Source organism: Labrus bergylta, chromosome 22 (genome assembly GCF_963930695.1).
Source record: "Labrus bergylta chromosome 22, fLabBer1.1, whole genome shotgun sequence".
NCBI classification, from domain to species: Eukaryota; Metazoa; Chordata; class Actinopteri; order Labriformes; family Labridae; genus Labrus; species Labrus bergylta.
This window is the reverse complement of record NC_089216.1, coordinates 1,328,553-1,351,872: the sequence shown is the minus strand read 5'-3', so window position 1 is coordinate 1,351,872 and position 23,320 is coordinate 1,328,553. Positions and strand designations below refer to the sequence as shown.

The window sequence follows — 23,320 nt, the reverse complement described above, 5'->3', positions numbered from 1 at the left end:
ATAATAACTTAAAGAAAAGTAAAGGTTGTATCACCACTATACTCAAATCTCAATACAATCAAAAGTACAACTTAAAGATGGACTCAGTAGTTTGTTAACACAACATTTAAAAACAGGTCCCCTCCTCCTGGGCTCATCACACCCTGCAGGACGTAGTGTGTACGTTTCCTGCTCGTCTTCACTTTAATAAGTCTGTAGCCTATATTACCTTTTAGGAAAGAAGCTGCTGACTCGGTCTTTTAGTAACAGAAACTGAAGCCTTGGGGCGACTGTCTGTGTTATACTTTGTTTTTGAATCTTTTGTTGAAGAACAGAATGGAGTCTTGTCGTCTGCTGTGTTCTTATAGTGTTAGTTCTTTATTGTCATTACATTGTAGTTCATCTTCACGACAAGCAGTTATACATACAGTGGTCTTAGATAATATCATCGTCCAAAACGAGGAGAGCAACAGTTAGAGTTAGTATCACAGCTAGGTTTTTCCATTGACCACACACCCCCTCCCCCCCTCCCCCCCTATCTCCCCCCTCCCTGCCCTCCCCTCCTCCACATCGTCATACACCAATGTTTTGACAGTCCTAAAAATATGCCGCAGGTGCCGAACTAATGAACAGGATGCGGGCATCAATAAATAAATAAATCAATAAAATCAATACTTACATTAAATAAATAAATAGCAACAAAGTGTGTAAATACTCATATACACACATGTAGCTCACCAGCAGACACCAGGGTCCATAGGCAAAGGGCTTTTTCATACAGCCTAAAGGCATAGTATCATGTAACACAGGTGAGACCAAGGCCACGTGTAAACACCCTGAACCCGACTGCAGATGGTTTGTGTGTTTAAAGCGGAACGGCCCACAGAGCAGGAGTTATCTCATCGTTTCAGGTAGACATAAGTGGGCGGGGCTTTTGAGTTAGCTAACCCAGCATATTACTGCCCTGCAAGATCAGACGTACAGTGCCCACAAAAAAATATATGATTTTATCTCTAGTTACAAGAAAAAAGAAAGTGTCAATTTCTTCTGTCATATTTTGTAGGGATTAAAAATGGTAGAATTAAGTCAAAAATGAACTTTAGAGGGGCTTGTTGGCTAGCTGTTTTGCCTTTTTACAGTCTTTATGTGATGCTAAGCTAAAACAGCTGTTGGCCCTTTAGATGAATATTTTCTTTGCCTACTTGAGTGTGGTATGGATCTACTGGCCTAACTCTCAGCAGGAAGGCGTGGTTGCGTATTTCCCAAAATGTTAAACTATTCATTGAACCACATACCAAAGGCCAGCTGTTTCCCCCTGTTTCTAGTCTTTATGCTAAGATAAGCTAACCAGCTGCTGGCCTTAGCTTAATATTTCACAGACATGAAAAGTAGTTGTGTTTTTTACAAAATGGTTGAACTACTATTTCAACTAGTGCGTTAAAGTTACAGCCTATGGACAAAACAAGGCTAACCATTTCCTGGTTTCTAGTTTTTATGCTATGCTGCACTGCGGTTTCATGTAGCTTAATAATCTCTAGATCAGCTTTTCTGAACTTTTTCAGATTTTTAATCAATTCTTCCAACCAGTGGATGCACTGTATACTGTTTGAATAGATGCTAGCTGTTTACAACTGTGTCCAGTCTTTGAATTCAGCTAAGCTAACGAGTTGCTGCTAGCATCACATAAATGGACAAAAGTTATATACATTTTTTAAATATAATACTCAGCAAAAAAGCAAAAATGGTAAATGGATAGGAGAGTAGATAAGGGATTTTTTAAGCAGATAGTGTGTGATTTCTTTTTTTTCAAAGTTATTGATATAAAATATCTTCATAATGCCAGGTCCCATTTAACCCTCAACAATAATAATAGGCTTCTCTGGAGTTTTATACTACTCTCTGACCATCAGCCCCTTAAAATGTCTCCCAAGAGTTGTAAGATAAAGTGGGATTTCTTAGAAATCAATGAGATTATTTCTGCTTTCAGAGCTGCTTCGCCTCAGAGGAAAGAAGTGAGAACTGTAACTTCTGTCTGCTGGTTTGGTTTGGAGTTCGATCTGACAATCTGAGAGCAACGCTGAAATTAGACTCGGGCAGATAACGTGGCCGAGGTCTGACCCTCATTAAGGTGAAAAGGGAAAATGGAGTGTAACACTGTACAAGTCCCTCATTGAGGTTAGAATACATGTCGCCATTGAGGGCAAATCAGCACAAAAGAAAAGAAAAGAAAAACAAGGAAAGTGCAACAAATAAATGCTGACATTTAAGGTGCAAAATAAATAACATTATATCATCAAGAAATTCAAAAAGGTCTTAAAGCACTTTGTAGTTCAATGAGGAGTGCTATACAAATATAGCCGAACAAATTCAGAGGAAATAAAACAAACACAGTAACTGGAGAATGGGAGATGGAGATTCTCAGGCTCACTGCAGTGTGAGAAAAAAAAGCCAGCAGGACACAATTTGTCTTTTAGTTTTTGTTCTACAACCATGTCACACTGCAGACTTAAAGCGGTTCAGTTGCATGCAGCTCACAGACTTTCCACAAGCGGACCGAGAAAATCAAGGATTCAGACTCAGAACACGGACAAAAACAGAGAAAAATCAAAGAACACAGTTATAATTCAGTTCCCCCGTCTTCTACAATGATCTGTAACAGCTACAGAAAACAGTGAATGTCAGAGACACCAGGGAGCGAGCGTTATGTTGTTTGTGATAGTACTGTTGCTGTTGTTTTCTCTTATGTGCTTTGGCAATGGAAGAGATGTCTACGTACTAAAGCTCTTTAGATAGACGGACAGATTCATAGATTTATAAATATTGGTAGATTTAATGGTTACACAGTTTTCTTTTACAGCCATATTTGATTTATTGTTGGATAAACATTTATTGCCTGTTCAGAGTTTATTGACGGTTGATACATTATATAGTTTATTATGGAATCTCCATGTGACCTGGATAAATATGTTCTCAAACATGTTATTACTTTATCTGTCCAAAACAGTTTTCAGAATGTGCTCTTAAAAGTTATTTTCCTTCAATAAAACATCTAGATATCTCCTCTCTTCTGAACTCCTGGCATATTATTACTATTGTCAACTAACGAGACAAGAGGCTAAACCATTCAACCCTTTTTGTAGCTTAAAAACCGCACGACGCATCTTGGACACGTCTTCCTGTTTGGGGTTACGGACTGGTCACAATTTAGCCAAACAGCTAACGTTAGCCTGATTTCCGAACTGAGTTTTGTGACCAAATACAATAATTCAGAATACTTCTTGAGAATACAAAGCTAAGGCATCTACCCATTTTTTAAGTTTTTTTCTTTAGATATTCTGCTCAACACTTACGCACGCAAATACAGGAATGTGAAGCTAAAGGCTAGCTGGTTAGCCAAGTCTGGCACATTAGTATTAGCGATGCTAGCACAAATTCCTGCCGCTGTACGATGTAATTGATAATGCTTTGATAGAGTAGTACATCATGAACTACAGATGTAATTAGTAAGATAATTAAGAACAAGAGTTTGACTTCCTTTTCCATCAGAGCTGAAAAAACCTGGAATTAGCATGGATCTGATATTCAGTTGTTTTAATGTACAATGGAGTTCATGAAAACCCAGCACCATACTGAATGCTCATTCCAACAAGGAAAAGATTAAAATATCCTAACACTGGTAGAACATTTCCATCACTGTTAGTGTTGACTGAAATGGTGTTATTTCTCTAATTATAAGAGAAATTCCCTGTAAACTTGTCTTGACACTAGCTACAGCCAACAAGTGCTAGAGCTAAATGCTTCCGCCATTAGCTGAGACGTTAAAATGTTCTGCTGCTACCCAAGACAAAACCCCACACCAACCGACTTACAACGTCTGTGATGCACAAACCAGGGAATGTGCACGGCTAATAGTTACCACCAATACTGACCACTAACTAACCTATCAGGATCTGTCTGGAATTCAAAGCTTCTTGCGTCACACCATCAACTATCTTAGAGAGAACAATTGCAGGATTGCAAAGGGCTCGGAATCTTCGGTATCAAAGTTTCTAGAATGGCAACTGGACTTGGTTCAAGGGCTTCAAGATGATTTACCTCTCCCCTAAAAGGCTTCTTTAGTTCTAAACTGACTGGTGGACAAAGTTTAACATAAAATCCTCTGAGCCAAAGACTCTAAAAGTGGTGTGGTCGCGCCAGTGTATGAAGGTTGTAGTCCTCCAAGAAGGCGTCTTAGGTTCAGGTCCGTCCCTGTGGCAACCCTTTCTGCATGTCATCGCCCACTCTCAACCCTCCTGATTTCCTACTCTATCCACTGTCCCATCAAATAAAGGCAATAAAGTAAAAAAATAAATCTTTAAAAAAGAGAGAATTGAAGAAGCCTTCTGGAGGCGTCTTCAAGACCTTGAACCAGGTCCTGTTGACTCTTTGGATCAAGAATTTAATTACCATGGTAACCTGGATGACTGAGAACTGGCACATACTCAAAGCTAAGTCTTTGCCAGACAGTACCAGATGGATCCAAGACATAATTTCAGCCAACAGATCTACCTCTTTCACTCTACACACAATTGCTTTAATGATGAGTCAAGACTCAACAAGACTCTTTAAAATTCTGTAGATCAGAACAAGTTCTAACTGTTATACTGTACTTGATGCCAAGGTGGCATTGGTGGATTCCAAGACATAGAGAGCTGGAGATGATTCAAAGGTTTCACAATGTTGTCAGCACTCAAGAATATATTTGAGGTATCCAATGTTTACTGGAGTTAAGGGATCTTGGAAGAGAGTATGGTATGTTTGGACTTAAACGAATTAAAGGTAGAAAACTTTAAAACAGGACCTTTAGAACAGCTACACATCGTCACGCAGTCTTGCATGCAAAAGCCACAGATATAACAAATCGACAAGCATTTACTCCACACAGTACGTACGAAACACTGTGATCCAGTAACTTAGAAGAGTATACAGATGCCCATCAAAAACTGGCCTGTGCTGGTTGTGTTAGCATATTGCCGCTGTCGGGTTGATCATCCCCAACCTTCCCTCTTCAATGCTTTTCCTGAAATGCTGAATGACAGAATTAACTAGTTTCCTGACCCGAAAACCTTAAAAACCTGCCCCTTCCCCATTATAAGATCAATGGGTTTCCAAACAAGTATTCTCACCTTCATTCTGGAAAAGCTACTTATTGCAGTTACTGCTTTATCCTGAAGATACCTCTTTGAGAACTGCATTTTGCAGGTGTTTTATCACCCCATTCCTTGATTGGCTGGTTCATGCATACAGCCACTAAGTGGAGATTCAATGCAGACTCTTGAAAAAATTAGTATGTTAGAAAAGTCTGAGTAAAACAAAAACAGGAGGGTCGGATGACCCACTGTTAAGTCTGGATCATGGGTTAGAGGTCTGTTTACGTCATCGAGCCATGCTGAAAGGCAGTGCTAGCTAAGGAGGGAAGGAACAAAGATAGAAAGTGCAGAAATCTAGGGCTGAAGAAGAGAAAAAGAAGGCATGTCAAGGTAGAAAAGACAGAAGAACTTTTAGAGAAATACAGCAAGAAGACAGTATCACCAAGAAAGCTGTCAGGCAGTTTAACCGTCGAGCAGGAATTTGTGCTGGCTTGATCATAGTAGAGTAAGAACAGGTCAAAACGCACATAAAGACACACACATGCACGTACATATACACCGTGCCTTATTCATAAGTCTCCGATGCTTCATTGGGATCCGGTGCTGCCTGGCCGAGCGGAGCACTGCTGAGTGAGCACTGTGCAGTAAAAGATCACCATCTCTTTGAATTCCTCTCTTCTGCATCTCCCAACACTTCCTGTCCGAGAATCACTGTACTACCGCCCCAGCTTATCCATCCTGTCTCTTTCTCTGTCGCAGTCGTTTCAGTACGTTTTGTGAAAGCGGAATCGCACAGAAGCACAGAAGTAGAAGGGCGTGGTTTGTTGTTTACGCAAATACAAGCTGTTTCTGGGGATGTCTTGAATTGGTTGGGGGGGAAAAGGTCAGGTCATTGGCGGTACCTAATGAGGGAGTGGCACTAGGATATCCACATAGTTGATTGGGAAGAATCCCGACTGGCCGTTGATCATGCCTTCGTACCAGTTGTCGTCAATCTGGTTGGTCAGGGTGATGATGTCGCCTTCTTTGAAGCCCAGCTCGCCTTCGTTCTCTGGTTCAAAGTCGTAGAGTGCTCGGCAACATGGCTGGTCCATGGGGGCTGTGGTGGGACAAACAAACACAGGTTTAATTGAGTCCCATGGTCCGACATGTTGCAAGACCCTATTGAGGGTCGTTTTAATGCCGATTGCAGGACAATTGAGTCTTGTGTGTTGTGGGTTTGGAACCTAAATATGTATTAACCTGGTCTGAAAAAAGGACCATAAGTTCTTTGCATTAATTGGCCAAGAGGCATTTCATGGTTTCACACTGGATCCAGACCAATCATAGCTTGCCCTTGTGCAACATAAATGGCGCTGTGTTCTTATCGGTGAATATCGGTGAATACCACAACAAATCTTCCAACAAATGTTGGACTTCCACAATACATGGGACACAACGTGATAGCTGTGCAGGACGATGCTGTGTTTAGTTCCTGAATGCCCCCCCATGTTTGCTGGATGAAAATTTTATAGTAATCAGATTCTGGCAGAAGACTGACAGACAATCATTCATCATTTGAGTATATACTTCTGTCCTTTACCTGGTGATCTTCCTGGCGATTTGGCAGAGTGAATCCCCCCATTTTGGCTTTCGCTGGGGGGCAGCAACTCCAGGGTCATCCTGGGTTTGGGAGCGTACTCCTTCCTCGGTTTACTGGACACTTCTTTGATCCTGGGTGAAGTTCCATACACAGTTAAAACAAGGTTTCTCAGATCATATCAGTCTATTTCTGTCGGTTTATTTTTTACCAAAAGGTAGGCAGATGGATCAATACCTTTCCTCCATCTTGCTGGAGAGCTGTTGGAGGATTTCAGCAGAGCGGCTGTGGTATTCCAACTGTGCTTGAACCAACGCTGCCAGCTGGCTCACCTGCTCTATCTGCAGCACACACACATACACACCTTGTTTTTCCCCCTTACATAGCTCTGTTCTGCACCCCACTGGGCCTGGGTATGGCTTGGCACAGCACGGCTCAGGGTTGCTGCCCTTTTGTTATTCTATTGCAGTTTTGAATATACTGGGATCCCGTCGAGAAGTGTTGGCGCAACTATAGCAACAGAGGAACCATGTCAACAACAACAATAGACATGTTGAATATTTAATAATTCAGACCTTTAGGGTGCAAACAAGGTCAATGCCATTGGGATATAACGCCTCACAGGTCAGTTGGTAGAGTCGTAGCCTCTCAACCGGAAGGTCGAGGGTTCGATCCCCAGCTGGGCAACATGTCTGATGTGTCCTTGGGCAAGACACTTAACCCTGAATTGCTCCCGCTGCTTCGGTGGCGGTGTATGAATGGCATTAGTTACTTCTGATGGATGATACTACATAGCGATCATCACTACCATCAGTGTGTGAAAGGGTGTGAATGGGTGGGTGTGACATGTGGTGTAAAAGCGCTTTGAGTAGTTGGAAGACTAGAAAAGCACTATATAAGCTCAAGTCCATTTACCATTTACCATACCCGTGAATGGTTTAGCACTGGTTTGGTCTTTCAGGTCAGAACATACGGGAGCTACACAGAAGATGTCAATGACCAAACCTGCCTTACTGTCTACAGAAGTGGTGTCAGAAACATGCCTCTGCATAAAGTTCTGTTTAACCATCCCTGAAATGGACAGGTGAAGCTAGAGTTTGACTTTTTGCGCTCAAAGGGAGCTAAAAAGAAGGTGTTAGATTGGTAGAGTATTGGCAGCCCTCACATTGCAGTTTCTGAAACTACATCCAGAGCTCATCACTAACTGAACTCTCTCATGGGTTACTGGAATTGTCTGCATCCACATCCTTACATTAACCCATTTCTGTTCCTGTCCTGTTCTTTGAAAACCAACAAACCACACTACATTAAACTGCTTGTGGATCCACAACTCTTTTTTACTGGTGCAAAATATGTTACAAGTCAACAAGAGCCTCAACTCATTGCAACGATTATTTTCTGACAAACAGTTCAAAGATAGTAAATGTTTTTCTTGGATTTCTCTTTGCCAAAAAATACATTCTTTTCCACAAATCAATATAGTAATTTTCAGATTCATTGATGATGAAAACCTGAAAAAAAAAAGATGAGACTGTCCTTACATCACTCTCCAGGAGGTTGAACATGCTCTGCTCTGCGATCTCTTTGCTCTCGTCGAACTTCTCCAGCGCCTGTTTGAGATCGTCGTCCTGGACTTTCCCCTGGCGCTTCTTCTTGTAGTCGAAGTCTAGACGACGGCCCTCCATCTTCTTCAAATGGTGCTAAACGATGGAAAAAAATCAGGATAAGAACAACTGTGCCTCATTAAGATAACTTCTCCCGGTCCAGTTATAGACATATTAAGAATGACTGGTATCAGGTAATGATGTAACTGGGATCCAATCACAGGCGTTCTGTTTACCTGTATCTCTTTGAGATCTTTGTCGTGGAGGTTCTGCAACGGGTCGATGAAGTTCTGTTTGACCTCCATGTCCAGAGCGTCTTTCACCTCCCCGAGCTCCTTCATCGATTCACTGGCGTCGATTAGCGCCAAACCTGAGAGGTCGAAGGCGATCGGGAAATCAGAGTTTGAAGAGGTCAGAAAGCTCTGTCAACATTTGTAATTCAAAGATCAACGCTGTTAGATCGCGAGTTTTAGCTTGTGGCCTTTTCAGGGATAGGGAATAAAGAGTTTGGCAAAGTTTGAAAATAATTGGTAACAATGGGTAGTGACCGAAATGAATGTCTGAGGAGCTTTTTAGCTAGCAAAACTAGCATCAACATAGTTTACATTGTCACTCACCGAAGCTTGACTCCTCCCCTAACTCCCGTCCAAACTTCAACATGGCCTCTCCCAGGACGCTCTCCGCCTGCGGGTAGCCGGGTCCCTTGTCCTGCCCGCGGATCTTTGACATGGTGTTTATCATGCTCAGCTTGGCTCTGGACGCTGCAGGGACGCAAGGGGTTGGATTATAAACGACTGCTGCTGCTGCTGTTGTTTCAGAGTACATGTAGCTGGACTGTGTGTTTCATACCTGGGTTAGGTTGAAGGTACTCTGTGGTTTTGGTCATGATGTCCAACACTGCTCTGCTGGTGACGTCCACCTTCTACAGAGGGAAACACATCAAGAAGAATAATGAGAGATATGCAACGGTAACGTGAATAAAACTGTCAGATACGGACATAACACTCTGGGATTTCTTGATAATGGAGGCAGGGATCGATTATTCTTCATGTCCACGTTGTGGACTCCAGCCCTGCTCAAAACTATCAAATATTGAATAATTATCAGGAATTTAACCCTTTAAATGCCAGAATCATGTAATCAAACTGGCACATTTTCGCCCTCCAATGTCCAAACATGGAACTACATTTTAAATCTGATGCTACTCAAAAACTAACAATGCATCTAAGTCAATATTTTGGATAATCTTTGACATATCCAAGACTGAAAAATCCCCCAGCCACCAAATATTTGTTATATGGAAAATAACTATTTTTTGTGTTTTTTTTCTTAAATAACAACAGTGAAATCATGTAATCAAACTGGCATTTAAAAGGTTAAATTCCTAAAAATGATTGAATGTTTGGTAGTGTTGAGCAGGGCTGAAGTTGTTTAAGAGATTTATGCAGAAAAAAGTAGAAAAAAAATATCAATCTGTTCTATTTTTAATAACAGTTTTTTGGAAGTGGACATTTTTGTCCTTAGTGATTTAAGAGGGTAGTAAATTAATCTGATGTCTGAGGGCTTAAAACAGCTTTGGTTTGATTTGTAGCTCTGTTGTGTTCGGAGTATCTCTTTATTTTATGTGATGCACACTCTGGATTTACCTTTTCCATTTCTTTGAAGTCATCGTCTAGTTTGGTTCCTTCGGCTCCTCCGACCTTCTCGCTGACTTTCTGCAGCACAAACACAAAGAAAGAAAGAAAGAAAGATATAAATACTGTAATGGGGGGACAAAGAGGCCAGACTCATTTTGAACTTCTAATGGATCCAGCTGTGAGAGTGGGCTCTGAAGACGAGGACTGCTTCGTCTGTCTCTTAACCTTTAACTTCTCGGTGTTATTGTTAAAGTCTGAAGGATGTATCAAAGCGAGTGAGTGAAGCGTCTGCAGACGAGCCTCTTCATCCTGGTACTTTAAACACCAAACAGCAGGAGTCTGAATCTGCATCCGGTCTTTGTGCTCGCTCGGGTTTCACTCCACTTCTTTGTGTTGTTGTGAATGAATTATTGAACGTGTTATGAAAATGAAGGAGTTAGATTTCTGCTGAGTCCACGCTGCGCTTCTTTTCATCCTGCATACATAATAAATGCTGCTGCTGTTGAGTCCCCACAAATATCTATAAAACACTAACATGTCCCAGTTTTAACCGATCAAAACCCACCATGCTAACTACACTGATACTACACGCGTACATCTGCTTTTTTTTTTTTGAACCAGGCTGTAAACATGTTCATCTCTGCTGTAAAAACAGACTTTTTAGAATGGGTGTGTATGTGACTCCATGTGCTTCTGCAGCCAGCCTCTAGTGGACACTTGAGGAACTGCAGGATTTTACACATTTGAACTTTTTAACACCGGATGTTGTCACTTGGTTGTGCCTCAGAGTTTTATCTTGTGACGACATGAAGCCGAACACAAAGAAGCCCGTTCATTTCTTGTTTTTTTAAGAGATTTCTTTTTGGGCTTTTTGTGCGTCCACTGGAGAGACAGGACAGTGGACAGAGCCGGAAACCGGGGCGAGAGAGAGAGAGAGAGAGAACGACATGTGGGGAAAGGAGCCACAGGTGGGACCCAATCCTGGACCACCCACCCTGAGGACCACATCCTCTACCTGCTTTCATGTGTTGACAGTGTTCCTATGTGTATGGTGAGGAGGCGGAGGGGGCGTCATAGCAAAGGAGGACCACGTTTGGACACCACTGAATTAAGCCAATCAGGATGCTCCACTGATGCTGCCCCGTGAAGTTCAACCTCCTTCACCGCCATCCGTTTCAAATGTGAACGTCCTTCCTCTGATGAATCTGTGGCCGCAGGAAAACACTGCAGAGTGACACCTCTCGCTTTCTAATATCACTCAGGCTGCAGGAGGGACGAGCAGGGGGGGGGGTTTCCACAATCGTGACTCACATCATCCACCCACGCATAAGTGGGCTACACACACACACACACACACACACACACACACACACACACACACACACACACACACACACACACACACACACACACACACACACACACACACACACACACACACACACACACACACACACACACACACACACACACACACACACACACACAGCATGTCAGCGTATATAAATACATGAAGCTCTCTGCAGGGAGAAACACGTGTTGATGTTCTCTCGCTGCATTAACAACATCACGTTGTGAATAAATAATAACTTGTGGGTGGGGGGGGGGGGGGGGGGGGGGGTGTTGATCATAAAGAAAAGTTTGAACTTTTTCACCCCAAATATCTGCAGATGATCATCATGACTGTGAACCAGAAATGTTATTGTTATGAGAGAGAGAGAGAGAGAGAGAGAGAGAGAGGAATCATACAAAGGAGCAAGCAGGACTTGAACCCGAGCCGTCCGTCCAGAGAACCCTCGGACCAACCTCTAGGCCATCGGTGCACCACCTGATGACCCTTAAAGGGGCCTGACCCAGAAGCTGAACATGAAGAGGATCAATCTGCTCCATCACTTATACAAACGATTAAAATCAGCCACAAGGGGGCGCTAAAGAAAAAGATGTTCACTATAAAAAGTGCACATTGTTTTAAAACTTTTCAGGGGTTTGTGTCTGCGCTCTGAAGCAGGTGGCATGTTTATATAACAGCTGACACACCTGAGCACCTACAGTGTGTGTGTGTGTGTGTGTTACAGAGGACGTGCTTCAAAATCAAAGACGGAGAGACAGATGGACGAGAGAGAAGCTGAAATGTAAACTAAAATACAAAATCAGAGGAGAGAAAACGAGGAGGACGGACAGATGAGCAGGAAGATGCAGTTGCTATGGAGACAGGAATCCAACTGAGACCTCTCATGTTTCCTGGAACGAGACACACACACACACACACACACACACACACACACACACACACACACACACACACACACACACACACACACACACACACACACACACACACACACACACACACACACACACACACACACACACACACACAGTCTGGTAGCAGAGAGGTGTACTGACACGTTGTTACTTAACTCCACGTCTCTCTGTTCTCGTCTTCTGTTTCTAATCCTGCGTCTCCTCGTGCTCGCTGTGATGTCACACCTGACAGGTGTTGACTTTATTCTTCACGTTACAGAGAAATCACTTTCAGAAAAACTTACAGGAGCAACGTCCTAACATCTACCTGACGATCCGTACTTTATTTCAAAATAAAAGCACACAGCAAGTAATGTACTCCGCTTAAGACAGTACAAACCTTCAAAATAAAACCTTAACTAATTTTATTTTGAAAGGTGGAGTCAGTAACATTTGTGCGTTACAGTTTGTAAACACTACTCCCTCTCCTCCTGTGCTCATTGCCACCAGAAGCTCCGCCCCCTCCAGGACGTAGCGTGTACGTTTACTGCTTGTAGCTACACTGCAAGCTAACGCACGCTAGCACAAGCTAACCGCCAGTGTTTGTCACCTTCCTGTCCAACAGGAAGTAGATCAACTCCACGTCCACGGGTTAAAGACAACACAAGGTTCACCCTCGTTTTAGAACGAGCTTTATCCACTCGGTGTTTCTCCGTCTGCACACACACACACACACACACACACACACACACACACACACACACACACACACACACACACACACACACACACACACACACACACACACACACACACACACACACACACACACACACACACACACACACACAGAGCAGTGAGGCATTATAAACCCATCTGTTCTCTCCTCCTCCACAGTCGCCTGTTACCACTTTCTTTTGTTTCTACGACTCCCACGCCGTCGGCCATCTTTTCTCCGACCTCCTCCATTTTTTTTGCATCTCCATCCTTCACTCCGCCTCCGCGTTCCTGCTGTCAGCTGAGTCACTCCCCGTCACACACGCTAAACCACACGACAGTGAGGGGCCGACAGCGAGGAGAGGTCAGAGGTCATAGATGGAGCAAGTACCCGTCCTCTCAGGCCGACATTGATCTCGTGTGTGGAGGAGAATTAGCTGATCAGAGGGAGAAATAAGAGCCGGCGAGGACAGCTTGGCAGTCAGAGTGGAGCTCATCTATCAGTCTGAACGGCGGCCAAAACACTTAGACGCCATCTTTGCCCGTCGCTGGAGAAAAGGCGGGATCGATGGCCGGCTCAGGGAATCCATCTAAAGCGTAATGTATCTGCATCAGGACAGAAAAGATGATGTCTGACCTCAGACGCTCTGAGCCTTTGGAAACCTTTGTCCCTTAGGAGTCATCGTTAAGGAGAACTACAAGATCACAGGAGAACTACAAGATCACAGGAGAACTACAAGATCACAGGAGAACTACAAGATCACAGAGAACTACAAGATCACAGGAGAACTACAAAATTACAAGAGAACTACAAGATCACTAGAGAACTACAAGATCACAGGAGAACTACAAGATCACAGGAGAACTACAAAATTACAAGAGAACTACAAGATCACTAGAGAACTACAAGATCACAGGAGAACTACAAGATCACAAGAGAACTACAAGATCACAAGAGAACTACAAGATCACAAGAGAACTACAAAATTACAAGAGAACTACAAGATCACAAGAGAACTACAAAATTACAAGAGAACTACAAGATCACAGGAGAACTACAAAATTACAAGAGCACTACAAGATCACAAGAGAACTACAAAATTACAAGAGAACTACAAGATCACAAGAGAACTACAAAATTACAAGAGCACTACAAGATCACAGGAGAACTACAAAATTACAAGAGAACTACAAAATTACAAGAGAACTACAAGATCACAAAGAACTACAAAATTACAAGAGAACTACAAGATCACAAGAGAACTACAAGATCACAGGAGAACTACAAAATTACAAGAGAACTACAAGATGGAGGATGAGGAGGAAGAGGAGGAGGATGAAGAGGAGTTAAAGGAGGAAGAGGAAAAAGATGAAGAGGAGGAGGAAGAGGAGGAGGAAAAGGAGGAAGAGGAGGAGGAAGAGGAGGTGTATGAAGAGGAGGAGGAGGAGGAGGAGGAAGAGGAAGAGGTGGAGTATGAAGTAGGAGGAGGAGGAGGAAGAGGAAGAGGAGGAGTATGAAGTAGGAGGAGGAAGAGGAAGAGGAGGAGTATGAAGAGGAGGAGGAGGAGGAAGAGGAAGAGGAGGAGTATGAAGTAGGAGGAGGAAGAGGAGGAGTATGAAGAGGAGGAGGAGGAGGAGGAGTATGAAGAGGAGGAGGAAGAGGAGGAGTATGAAGTAGGAGGAGGAGGAGGAAGAGGAGGAGGAGGAAGAGGAGGAGTATGAAGTAGGAGGAGGAGGAGGAGGAGTATGAAGAGGAGGAGGAAGAGGAGGAGTATGAAGAGGAGGAGGAAGAGGAGGAGTATGAAGAGGAGGAGGAGGAGGAAGAGGAGGAGGAGGAAGAGGAAGAGGAGGAGGAAGAGGAAGAAGAGGAGGAAGAGGATGAAGAGGAGGAGGAAGAGGAGGAGGAGAGGAGGAGGAGGAAGAGGATGAAGAGGATGAAGATGAGGATGAAGAGGATGAAGATGAGGATGAAGAGGAGGATGAAGAGGAGGATGAAGAGGAGGAGGAAGAGGAGGAAGAAGAGGATGAAGAGGAGGAGGAAGAGGAGGAGGAGAGGAGGGGAGGAAGAGGAAGAGGAAGAGGAAGATGAAGAGTAGGATGAAGAGGAGGATGAAGAGGAGGAGGAGGATGAAGAGGAGGTGAGGGTCTGCAGGTGAGAAGATGAAGTGAGATGAAAACGACAGATGGGAGAAAGAAGAAGAAAACAGAAGCAGCAGACTGTAAAGCTGTGTTTTAAATCGTCATCGTCAGGAGGCTTTAGGGTTCGAGTCTGACCGTCTGCACTGCAGCAACTCACAGATCAACACAAACATACATTATTAACTACAACAAAAACAACAGTAGAAGAAGAGGAGAGGGGAGGGAGGTTACAGCAGCACGTTTTCATCTTCACTTTGATCTCATTCATCACAGAAAACAGTTTCACTAGAATCAATATTGATGAGTTAGAACTTCAGCTGCAGGATGATTATATATCCAACTTTAGAGAGTCCAGTTTCTGCTGAACGTTAATAACCCAGTGTTCTTAAAGGTCCAATCAGAGAGCTGTGTAGAGAGTGAGATGATAAAGGTATCTTACTCTCTGATCATTAAGGAAACATGCTATGTTGAAGTGCTGGCTTCTCTGACAACAATGCAGCAGCCAGTATGTCCTCCTTCTAACTTTAGATTCTGCTCCTGAATGCTCTGGATTTGTTTGGACCAGAGAAGGTAGGCGCTTTTAAGGCGACCCCCCACACGGCCGTTTTGGACGCCCCTCATTTTGTCAGATATGAGAGCAGTTATCAGGTCAACAGGTGTTGCAGCGATGGAAGCGGTCAAGAGAAGTGGTTCAGATAGAAGTGATTGTACCCGACCTAAAAAGCCTCTGCATGTTTCTAATAAGCTCCACGAGCAGAAACGTGCTCAAACTAGGATCAATATTGGAGATGCTTTTGAAAAATGGAGAGAGGTTAGAACACAGAAAGGTTTACAGACCCATGCAGAGCTGGATAAACACTGAAGCTTCAGAGTCCACCACATGGTGACCTGAGTGAGGGGAGGGGGGGGACAGCTCTCTATGATGTTTAGAATTTAGACTGCAGTACCTATTTTAGCCACTAGGTGTCAGAGTTTCTGAAGTAAACGATCCATCACCTTGCTGAGCAGATTGAGAGGTGTTTTCATTTGTTCCACGCCCTCGAGAGACGCTCCTCTGGGAGATACCGTTAATGTAAATCCAATTCGTGATCAATACCTCGAAAGTACCGCCGCTTATTAGTTCAAACGCTCTGGATGGATGTGAGAGGAGAATGGAGGCGGAGCAGGAAGACGACCTCCTCACGTGGTCACAGTCCTCATGTAGGCGGGTTTTTGTTTGAGTAAAGTTAGCCAAAAGTGCACAACCACAAAAACTACAAACTACAACCACAAAAACTACAAACTAAAAACTACAACTACAAACTACAACCACAAAAACTACAACCACAAAAACTACAAAATACAAACTACAACCACAAAAAATTCAAACTACAAACTACAAACTACACATCAAGCTTACAAAGCCCGCCTGCACGCCCACGTTTTTAATCACTCATGAGCGACACGGCGTCCACACTAACCCTCACATCACTGCAGAGCTGAGGGGTTAAAGAAGCAGCTCGGTTACAGACATCCGTCCACGGCGCCGCTCAAACTAACTTCAAAGATACAAACGAGGGCGCCATCTAGTGACGCCGCTCCCCGTGGATGACTTAAAGGTGTGAGCTCTCAGCTAGCGCCCCCTGCAGACTCATCCTGGGATTATTCACACACACGTTCTCTGACATGTCAGGATGTTTCTGCCCCCCCCCCCCCACATAACTGCACTCATCCATCGATCTAAAACAAAACACAGAAAGGGGGGGCACTGAGAGCATTATGACAGGCAGGAGGTCAGAGGTCAGAGCGGGACGAGGTCATAAATAAATCTGACAGATTCACCTCTCCGTTGCGTGCAACGCCCTCAAGGCCGATCAATTATTGAACGAGTGAGCCAACCAGAGCGCAGCGTGTGAGCGTGTGTGTTTGCTCCCTCTTCACACGTGTTTGGTTGTCATAGAAACACAATCTCCCACCAAACGGAGAGAGAGAGGGGTGTGTGTGTTATCAGGAAGCAGCAGAGGACGAGAGAGAAGCTCCTCGTCTGATCGTTCCGCCATCACATAGAAAACATTGATAACGTTTTTAACATTTAACCTCCCCGACGACTTCGACCATTTCAACGGCGAGGCTTCGAGCTCTCAGCTGTAAATCCAACATGTACAGAGGATGTGGGTCCTCAGAGCGGGCGGCCCGGGTTTGAATCCACCCTGTGGATCTTTTCCCCGCCTTACACCCCCGACTCTCTGTCCTCATTAGAGAGGACAGATGAAGAGAGACAGGAAGTGTGCGGATCAGCAAAGGGCCGAGGTCGGATTCAAACCCATGGCCGCTGCGACGAGGACTATAGCCGCTGTACATGGGGAGCTCGACATAACCGCTAGGCTTTGGCCCAGTCTGAGGCCGAGACAGGACAAAGTGTCTCCAGACCAAAACTGGATTTCCAGAACTACAACACCACCGTGCTGGATGTAGCATGTAGCTAACAGCTAGCCACAGTTAGCTTAGTTTGTTTACTCTGAGGTCGTGTTTGACGGCGTGGGATGGCGAGCTGTTTGAGTTGCTTGGTGACTGAATCAGCTAACTTAAGTTTACTCTGAGGTCGTGTTTGACGGCGTGGGATGGCGAGCTGTTTGAGCTGCTTGGTGACTGAATCAGCTAACTTAAGTTTACTCTGAGGTCGTGTTTGACGGCGTGGGATGGCGAGCTGTTTGAGCTGCTTGGTGACTGAATCAGCTAACTTAAGTTTTGAAATCCTAAAAGTCATCGTGATGATGAAGTACGATTGGCCGAAGGACGGACAACTTTCTATCTTCTAAAAAGACGAAGACTTTTATTTTGATATCTGCACACACACACACCTGAGAGTACACACACACACACACACACACACCCACACACACCCACACACACACACCTGAGAGTACACACACACACCTGAGAGTACACACACACACACACACACACACACACACACCCACACACACACACACACACACACACACCTGAGAGTACACACACACACCTGAGAGTACACACACACACACACACACACACACACACACACACACACACCTGAGAGTAAACACACACACCTGAGAGTACACACACACACACACACACACACACACACACACACACACACACACACACACACACACACACACACACACACACACACACACCTGAGAGTACACACACACACACCTGAGAGTGAGTGATTAGTAAATGTCTGCAGGTGAGCGGTGGTATTCAAAAGATAATAAACATTTGAAGCTCAGTCAAAGTTTGATTTGAAAGGTCACGGTGTTCTTCAGTGACTCACTCTGTGTGTTTAATCTGCCTCCATCACCTGCTGCCTCCATCACCTGCTGCCTCCATCACCTGCTGCCTCCATCACCTGCTGCCTCCATCACCTGCTGCCCCCATCACCTGCTGCCTCCATCACCTGCTGCCTCCATCACCTGCTGCCTCCATCACCTGCTGCCTCCATCACCTGCTGCCCCCATCACCTGCTGCCCCCATCACCTGCTGCCTCCATCACCTGCTGCCTCCATCACCTGCTGCCCCCATCACCTGCTGCCCCCATCACCTGCTGCCTCATCACCTGCTGCCTCCATCACCTGCTGCCTCCATCACCTGCTGCCTCCATCACCTGCTGCCCCCATCACCTGCTGCCTCCATCACCTGCTGCCCCCATCACCTGCTGCCCCCATCACCTGCTGCCTCCATCACCTGCTGCCTCCATCACCTGCTGAGTCCATCACCTGCTGCCTCCATCACCTGCTGCCCCATCACCTGCTGCCTCCATCACCTGCTGAGTCCATCACCTGCTGCCTCCATCACCTGCTGCCTCCATCACCTGCTGAGTCCATCACCTGCTGCCCCCATCACCTGCTGCCCCATCACCTGCTGCCTCCATCACCTGCTGCCTCCATCACCTGCTGCCTCCATCACCTGCTGCCCCCATCACCTGCTGCCCCATCACCTGCTGCCTCCATCACCTGCTGCCTCCATCACCTGCTGCCCCCATCACCTGCTGCCTCCATCACCTGCTGCCTCCATCACCTGCTGCCCCCATCACCTGCTGCCCCCATCACCTGCTGCCTCCATCACCTGCTGCCTCCATCACCTGCTGCCCCCATCACCTGCTGCCTCCATCACCTGCTGCCTCCATCACCTGCTGCCCCCATCACCTGCTGCCTCCATCACCTGCTGCCTCCATCACCTGCTGCCCCCATCACCTGCTGCCTCCATCACCTGCTGCCTCCATCACCTGCTGCCCCCATCACCTGCTGCCCCCATCACCTGCTGCCTCCATCACCTGCTGCCTCCATCACCTGCTGCCCCCATCACCTGCTGCCCCCATCACCTGCTGCCTCATCACCTGCTGCCTCCATCACCTGCTGCCTCCATCACCTGCTGCCCCCATCACCTGCTCGCTCACAGCCGCACAAAACGTCCCGACGCTTCTCAGAATCGGGGTCACGTTTCATTTCACAGACGGATGATGATCACACTGATTGTTCTCTCTGCTGGTTTCCACAGTTACCGCTCGCTCTCTCTCTCTCTCTGACGTCTCGATCGCCCCCCCTCTCTTCCTGTTAACGTCTGCTGTTGATTCACAGATCTATTTTAGGGCCTCGCTCCCCCCCGCTGCCCGCTCGCCATCACACCGCTGACGGAGCGGCCTTCACTTCAAACATGTGACTCCATTCAACTTCTTCTTCTGCTGCTGTTTGATATCCGCTGCGTGATCTGATGACTGACTCTTCTTGTTCCTCCCTGACTCATCGAGCAGACAGCAGAGAACTAGTGGCTACGAGGCCAAAAAGTTGCACTTGAACACACCGCAAAGACTCCAGCCGACGGCCAATCACCACGTCTGTTCTGCTCATGAGAGGAAATAACTCTCCATGCCAGCAGGGGGCGGTAGTCTGTTGTTATGATACGAGAAGACCATTATCACACCGCTGTCGCTCACCACTCGTATTACAGGTCGTCTACTAACGGAGAATAATGTCTGATAAAAAGTTAAAAATGGCGCTGGTGTTGTCAGTTCTTGGTCTTTGAGTGGAAAAAGAAAAGAAGAGGCGGAGCCAACAAATCAGGAGAAACCGCACTAATGGGTGAAAGCATGGAGACTACAGAGACATGCTCAAGAGGCTTTACTGAACCTGAGAGGAGAGCTGGAGAGAAATGAAACCTCCCAACAGCCAATCAGAGAGATCCCTCTCACCGACCGCCAACGCCGACTCAACATGTCGAATCGGACAAAAACAGGCCGACAGAGATGAGCGGGGGCCGATGGGAAGCGACGGTCTAACTAGGACCGACGGCCGACGATCTCCTCGGTGTGTCGGGGTCTTAAGACTCAGATCAGGTCGGTCAGAGATAATATTTAAGTTCTTTCATCAGGTAACACTTCCTGTTGACGATCCGCCTCCGGACTTTAATTCTACTTCCTGTTCAGTTAGTGCTGCAGTGACCCACTCCCCCCCCCCCCCCACTCAGGGATCGATACCCATCATCTCCTCTCTCTCTATTGGCATCGCTCCCTCAGACTAAAACGAGTCCTGTTCACAGACTCTTTAAAGTCCTGCTCTCAGGATTTCTGTTTCACGATCTTTGACCCTAAAACCAACCAATCATCAGAGTTACAAACGCTACAACCAGTTTAAATCTAGAACTGACAACACCTCAGGGTTAAAATCACCCCTAACACACCTCACAGGAACATCTGGAACCATCAGATGATCTTTGGTCTGAGGGGGGAGTCAGGGGCCCAACATGAGACTTTTTCTATGTTCTTATTTTTGTCTTATTAGTGACTTTTGATCACGTTAAGATAAATATTAAAACATATACTTCTTCTTCTCGGGAAGGTTCAGAACATCTAACATTACTCATCAGGACTTTTCACAAGAACATATTATTACAAATTCCCCTTTTGAACAGAGTCCACACATGCTAACTTTGCTAAGCTAACATTGACAGGAGGTTAAAAATGCAGGATCAGCACTTTTTTTTAGCTGTACACTTTCTGATACGGACCCTTCAGACGTGGAGTTTCTCGTTTTGTTTTCACGTTGATCCACAGAAAAACTACGTTTGAATTGTATGCGACTCGTGTTTACTGCTGAGTAACAGCTGCTCGCGTGCTGCCACAACAAACTGAACGAAAGAAGACGAGGAGAAATGGGTTCAAGCATCCGATTGGTTGCTGCATGTTCAGCCCTTTTCACACGTCCCTCACAGCGGGGGGGATCTTCCCTTTCAGACGAGGGGAGGGGAGGGGGGGACTCTCGGGGGGCGGGACATGTCGTTAAAGGAAGTCACAGTGTCATCGGTTTACAACATTACTAAGATGGCGGACAAAGAAACAGACACTCCGAGGACAGTTGTTGCATAGACACAATTGGACGTATTTACAGTATTCTTCTTCTTCTTCTGTCTCTTTGTTGTTTGTGTTGCTAATAGAAAGCGGCTCTCTGATATTTGAAAGGTGAACACGTCACATTTCATCAGACTGATGAGGAGGTGTGGAGGTTTATTAACACAGGTGATTAAGTGAGACGAGGGGACGAAAAGATGGAGAGATGTTTCAATGAACAGAAAATGAAAATCAGGTGAAATAATGATGTGAAAAAAGACAAAGAAGAAAGATGTAAGGAGGGATGTTATTAAGAAAAAAGATGGAGGATAAGCTTTTAAGAATGATGGAGAGGATGGAAAAATGAGGGATGACAAACGAGGACTGATGGAAGGATGGGAGACGGAAAGGGAGGTAAATAAAAGAGGTTAAAAAAGAACGACAGAGGAAGATGGATGGATGAAAAGAAGGATGGAGGAATGTGAGTGTCAAAGAAGAAAAAGGGATGATGGAGGTGTGGAATACGTTTAAAGATCAGGGTAACAGACAGGTGGGTGTAGAGGATGATGGAGGGATGAAGATGATGGATGGATGAAAAGAGAGACGGAGGGATGGATGATGGGAGGGAAGTTGACGGATGTAAAGATGGAGGGAATTCCCTGTTGCGTGTGGCAACAGCCAATCAGGTTCGCGGACACTCTGGCACTACACACACCTTCATTTTCATTACGTAATATCACATCCCCTACGTGTGTGTGTGACAGAGAGAGAGAGAGAGAGAGAGAGAGAGAGAGAGAGAGAGACCGTGCTACATCCACACATCGCGTTCATATCAGGAGGAGAATATCCTGAACACAGACGGTGTTGTTATTGTTTTAAAAACGGTTTTTAACACCGAGAAATTCACTTTTTAAAGAACCAACGGCTGTAAAAATCGACTAGCTTCTGGGATTCGAATGTTCGTTCATTCGAATGAACGAACATTCGAATTCGAATGCACGAACATTCGAATTCGGGTCATTAAAAGGGACAAAAAGCTTGAATTTCGTGCGATTTTCAAACCAATTCACGATTGTGTTGCTTCCCACTGAGCTTTTAGGTGGTTAGCGGTCTCCTTCACATTCATTCAGCTGTGTTCACGTCTCGTTTGTTCCACTATCAACAACATAACGGTGTCCTGACACAATCCAGAGCAGAAAGATCAAAAGGACGTGTCGGTTTCCTCTTACCTGGGTGGCTTTATGGAACTGTTTCTTCAACCCCGCGACGGACATCACTTCGGTTGGGATGAGGGAAATGAACTATACACTATATTTATGTTTTTAAAAATTATATTAATAATAATATTAATAAAGTAGGCTGCTGTAGGTAAATAAGACCGAGCCAGACCCACAAAAAAATTGCGGTAAATCCTCCGGTAAGCGGTCACCAGACGTCGGTACTGTCCGTTTATTTTGGTGTTTTGGTGAAACTGGTGGTGGGATCGGAAGGCGATGATTGCCAGACCAAACCCAGCTGGATCTATTTTCAGGCAGAGAGAGAGAGAGAGAGAGAGAGAGAGAGAGAGAGAGAGAGAGAGAGAGAGAGAGAGCGACAGAGATCGTCTAATGGTAAGATGCGATACTCTTAAGGCTCTCTTTTCTCCCTACAGTAAGTTCAGTTAATATGTGTATAATAATGAGATATCTGTGCAATGCCAAGATTCATGTGACCCGAGACAAACACATCCAGACATCGTGATGCTGAAACAGTTTCATAATCTCAACCTAAAGTACGTTTTCTCTGTTGTTCAACACAGCATCTTCATCTGTCCAACAACAGAGACGATCTTTGACACGGAGGCAGCGTCACGTTTCCTTTGACGTTACCGCCCCGCCCCCTCCCGCCTTACTACGCCCCCGGGGCACGAGACGTTCGGCTCTGCTCTCGTGCCAATTTTC

At 45.2% G+C, this 23,320-nt stretch overlaps 1 protein-coding gene across 1 annotated transcript; it reads right to left on the bottom strand.

Annotated features, from left to right (window-relative positions):
* Positions 1–329: 329 nt before the first annotated feature.
* LOC110002760 (endophilin-A1) lies at positions 330–22,871 on the bottom strand. Its single transcript, XM_065950805.1, has 9 exons — positions 22,610–22,871; positions 9,938–10,006; positions 9,141–9,213; positions 8,909–9,052; positions 8,528–8,661; positions 8,229–8,387; positions 6,925–7,028; positions 6,691–6,821; positions 330–6,207 (listed from the first exon to the last, which is right to left on the bottom strand). The coding sequence occupies exons 1-9, from the start codon at positions 22,652–22,654 to the stop codon at positions 6,011–6,013; spliced, it is 1,056 nt and encodes a 351-aa protein (XP_065806877.1). The 5' UTR covers positions 22,655–22,871; the 3' UTR covers positions 330–6,010.
* Positions 22,872–23,320: the final 449 nt, after the last annotated feature.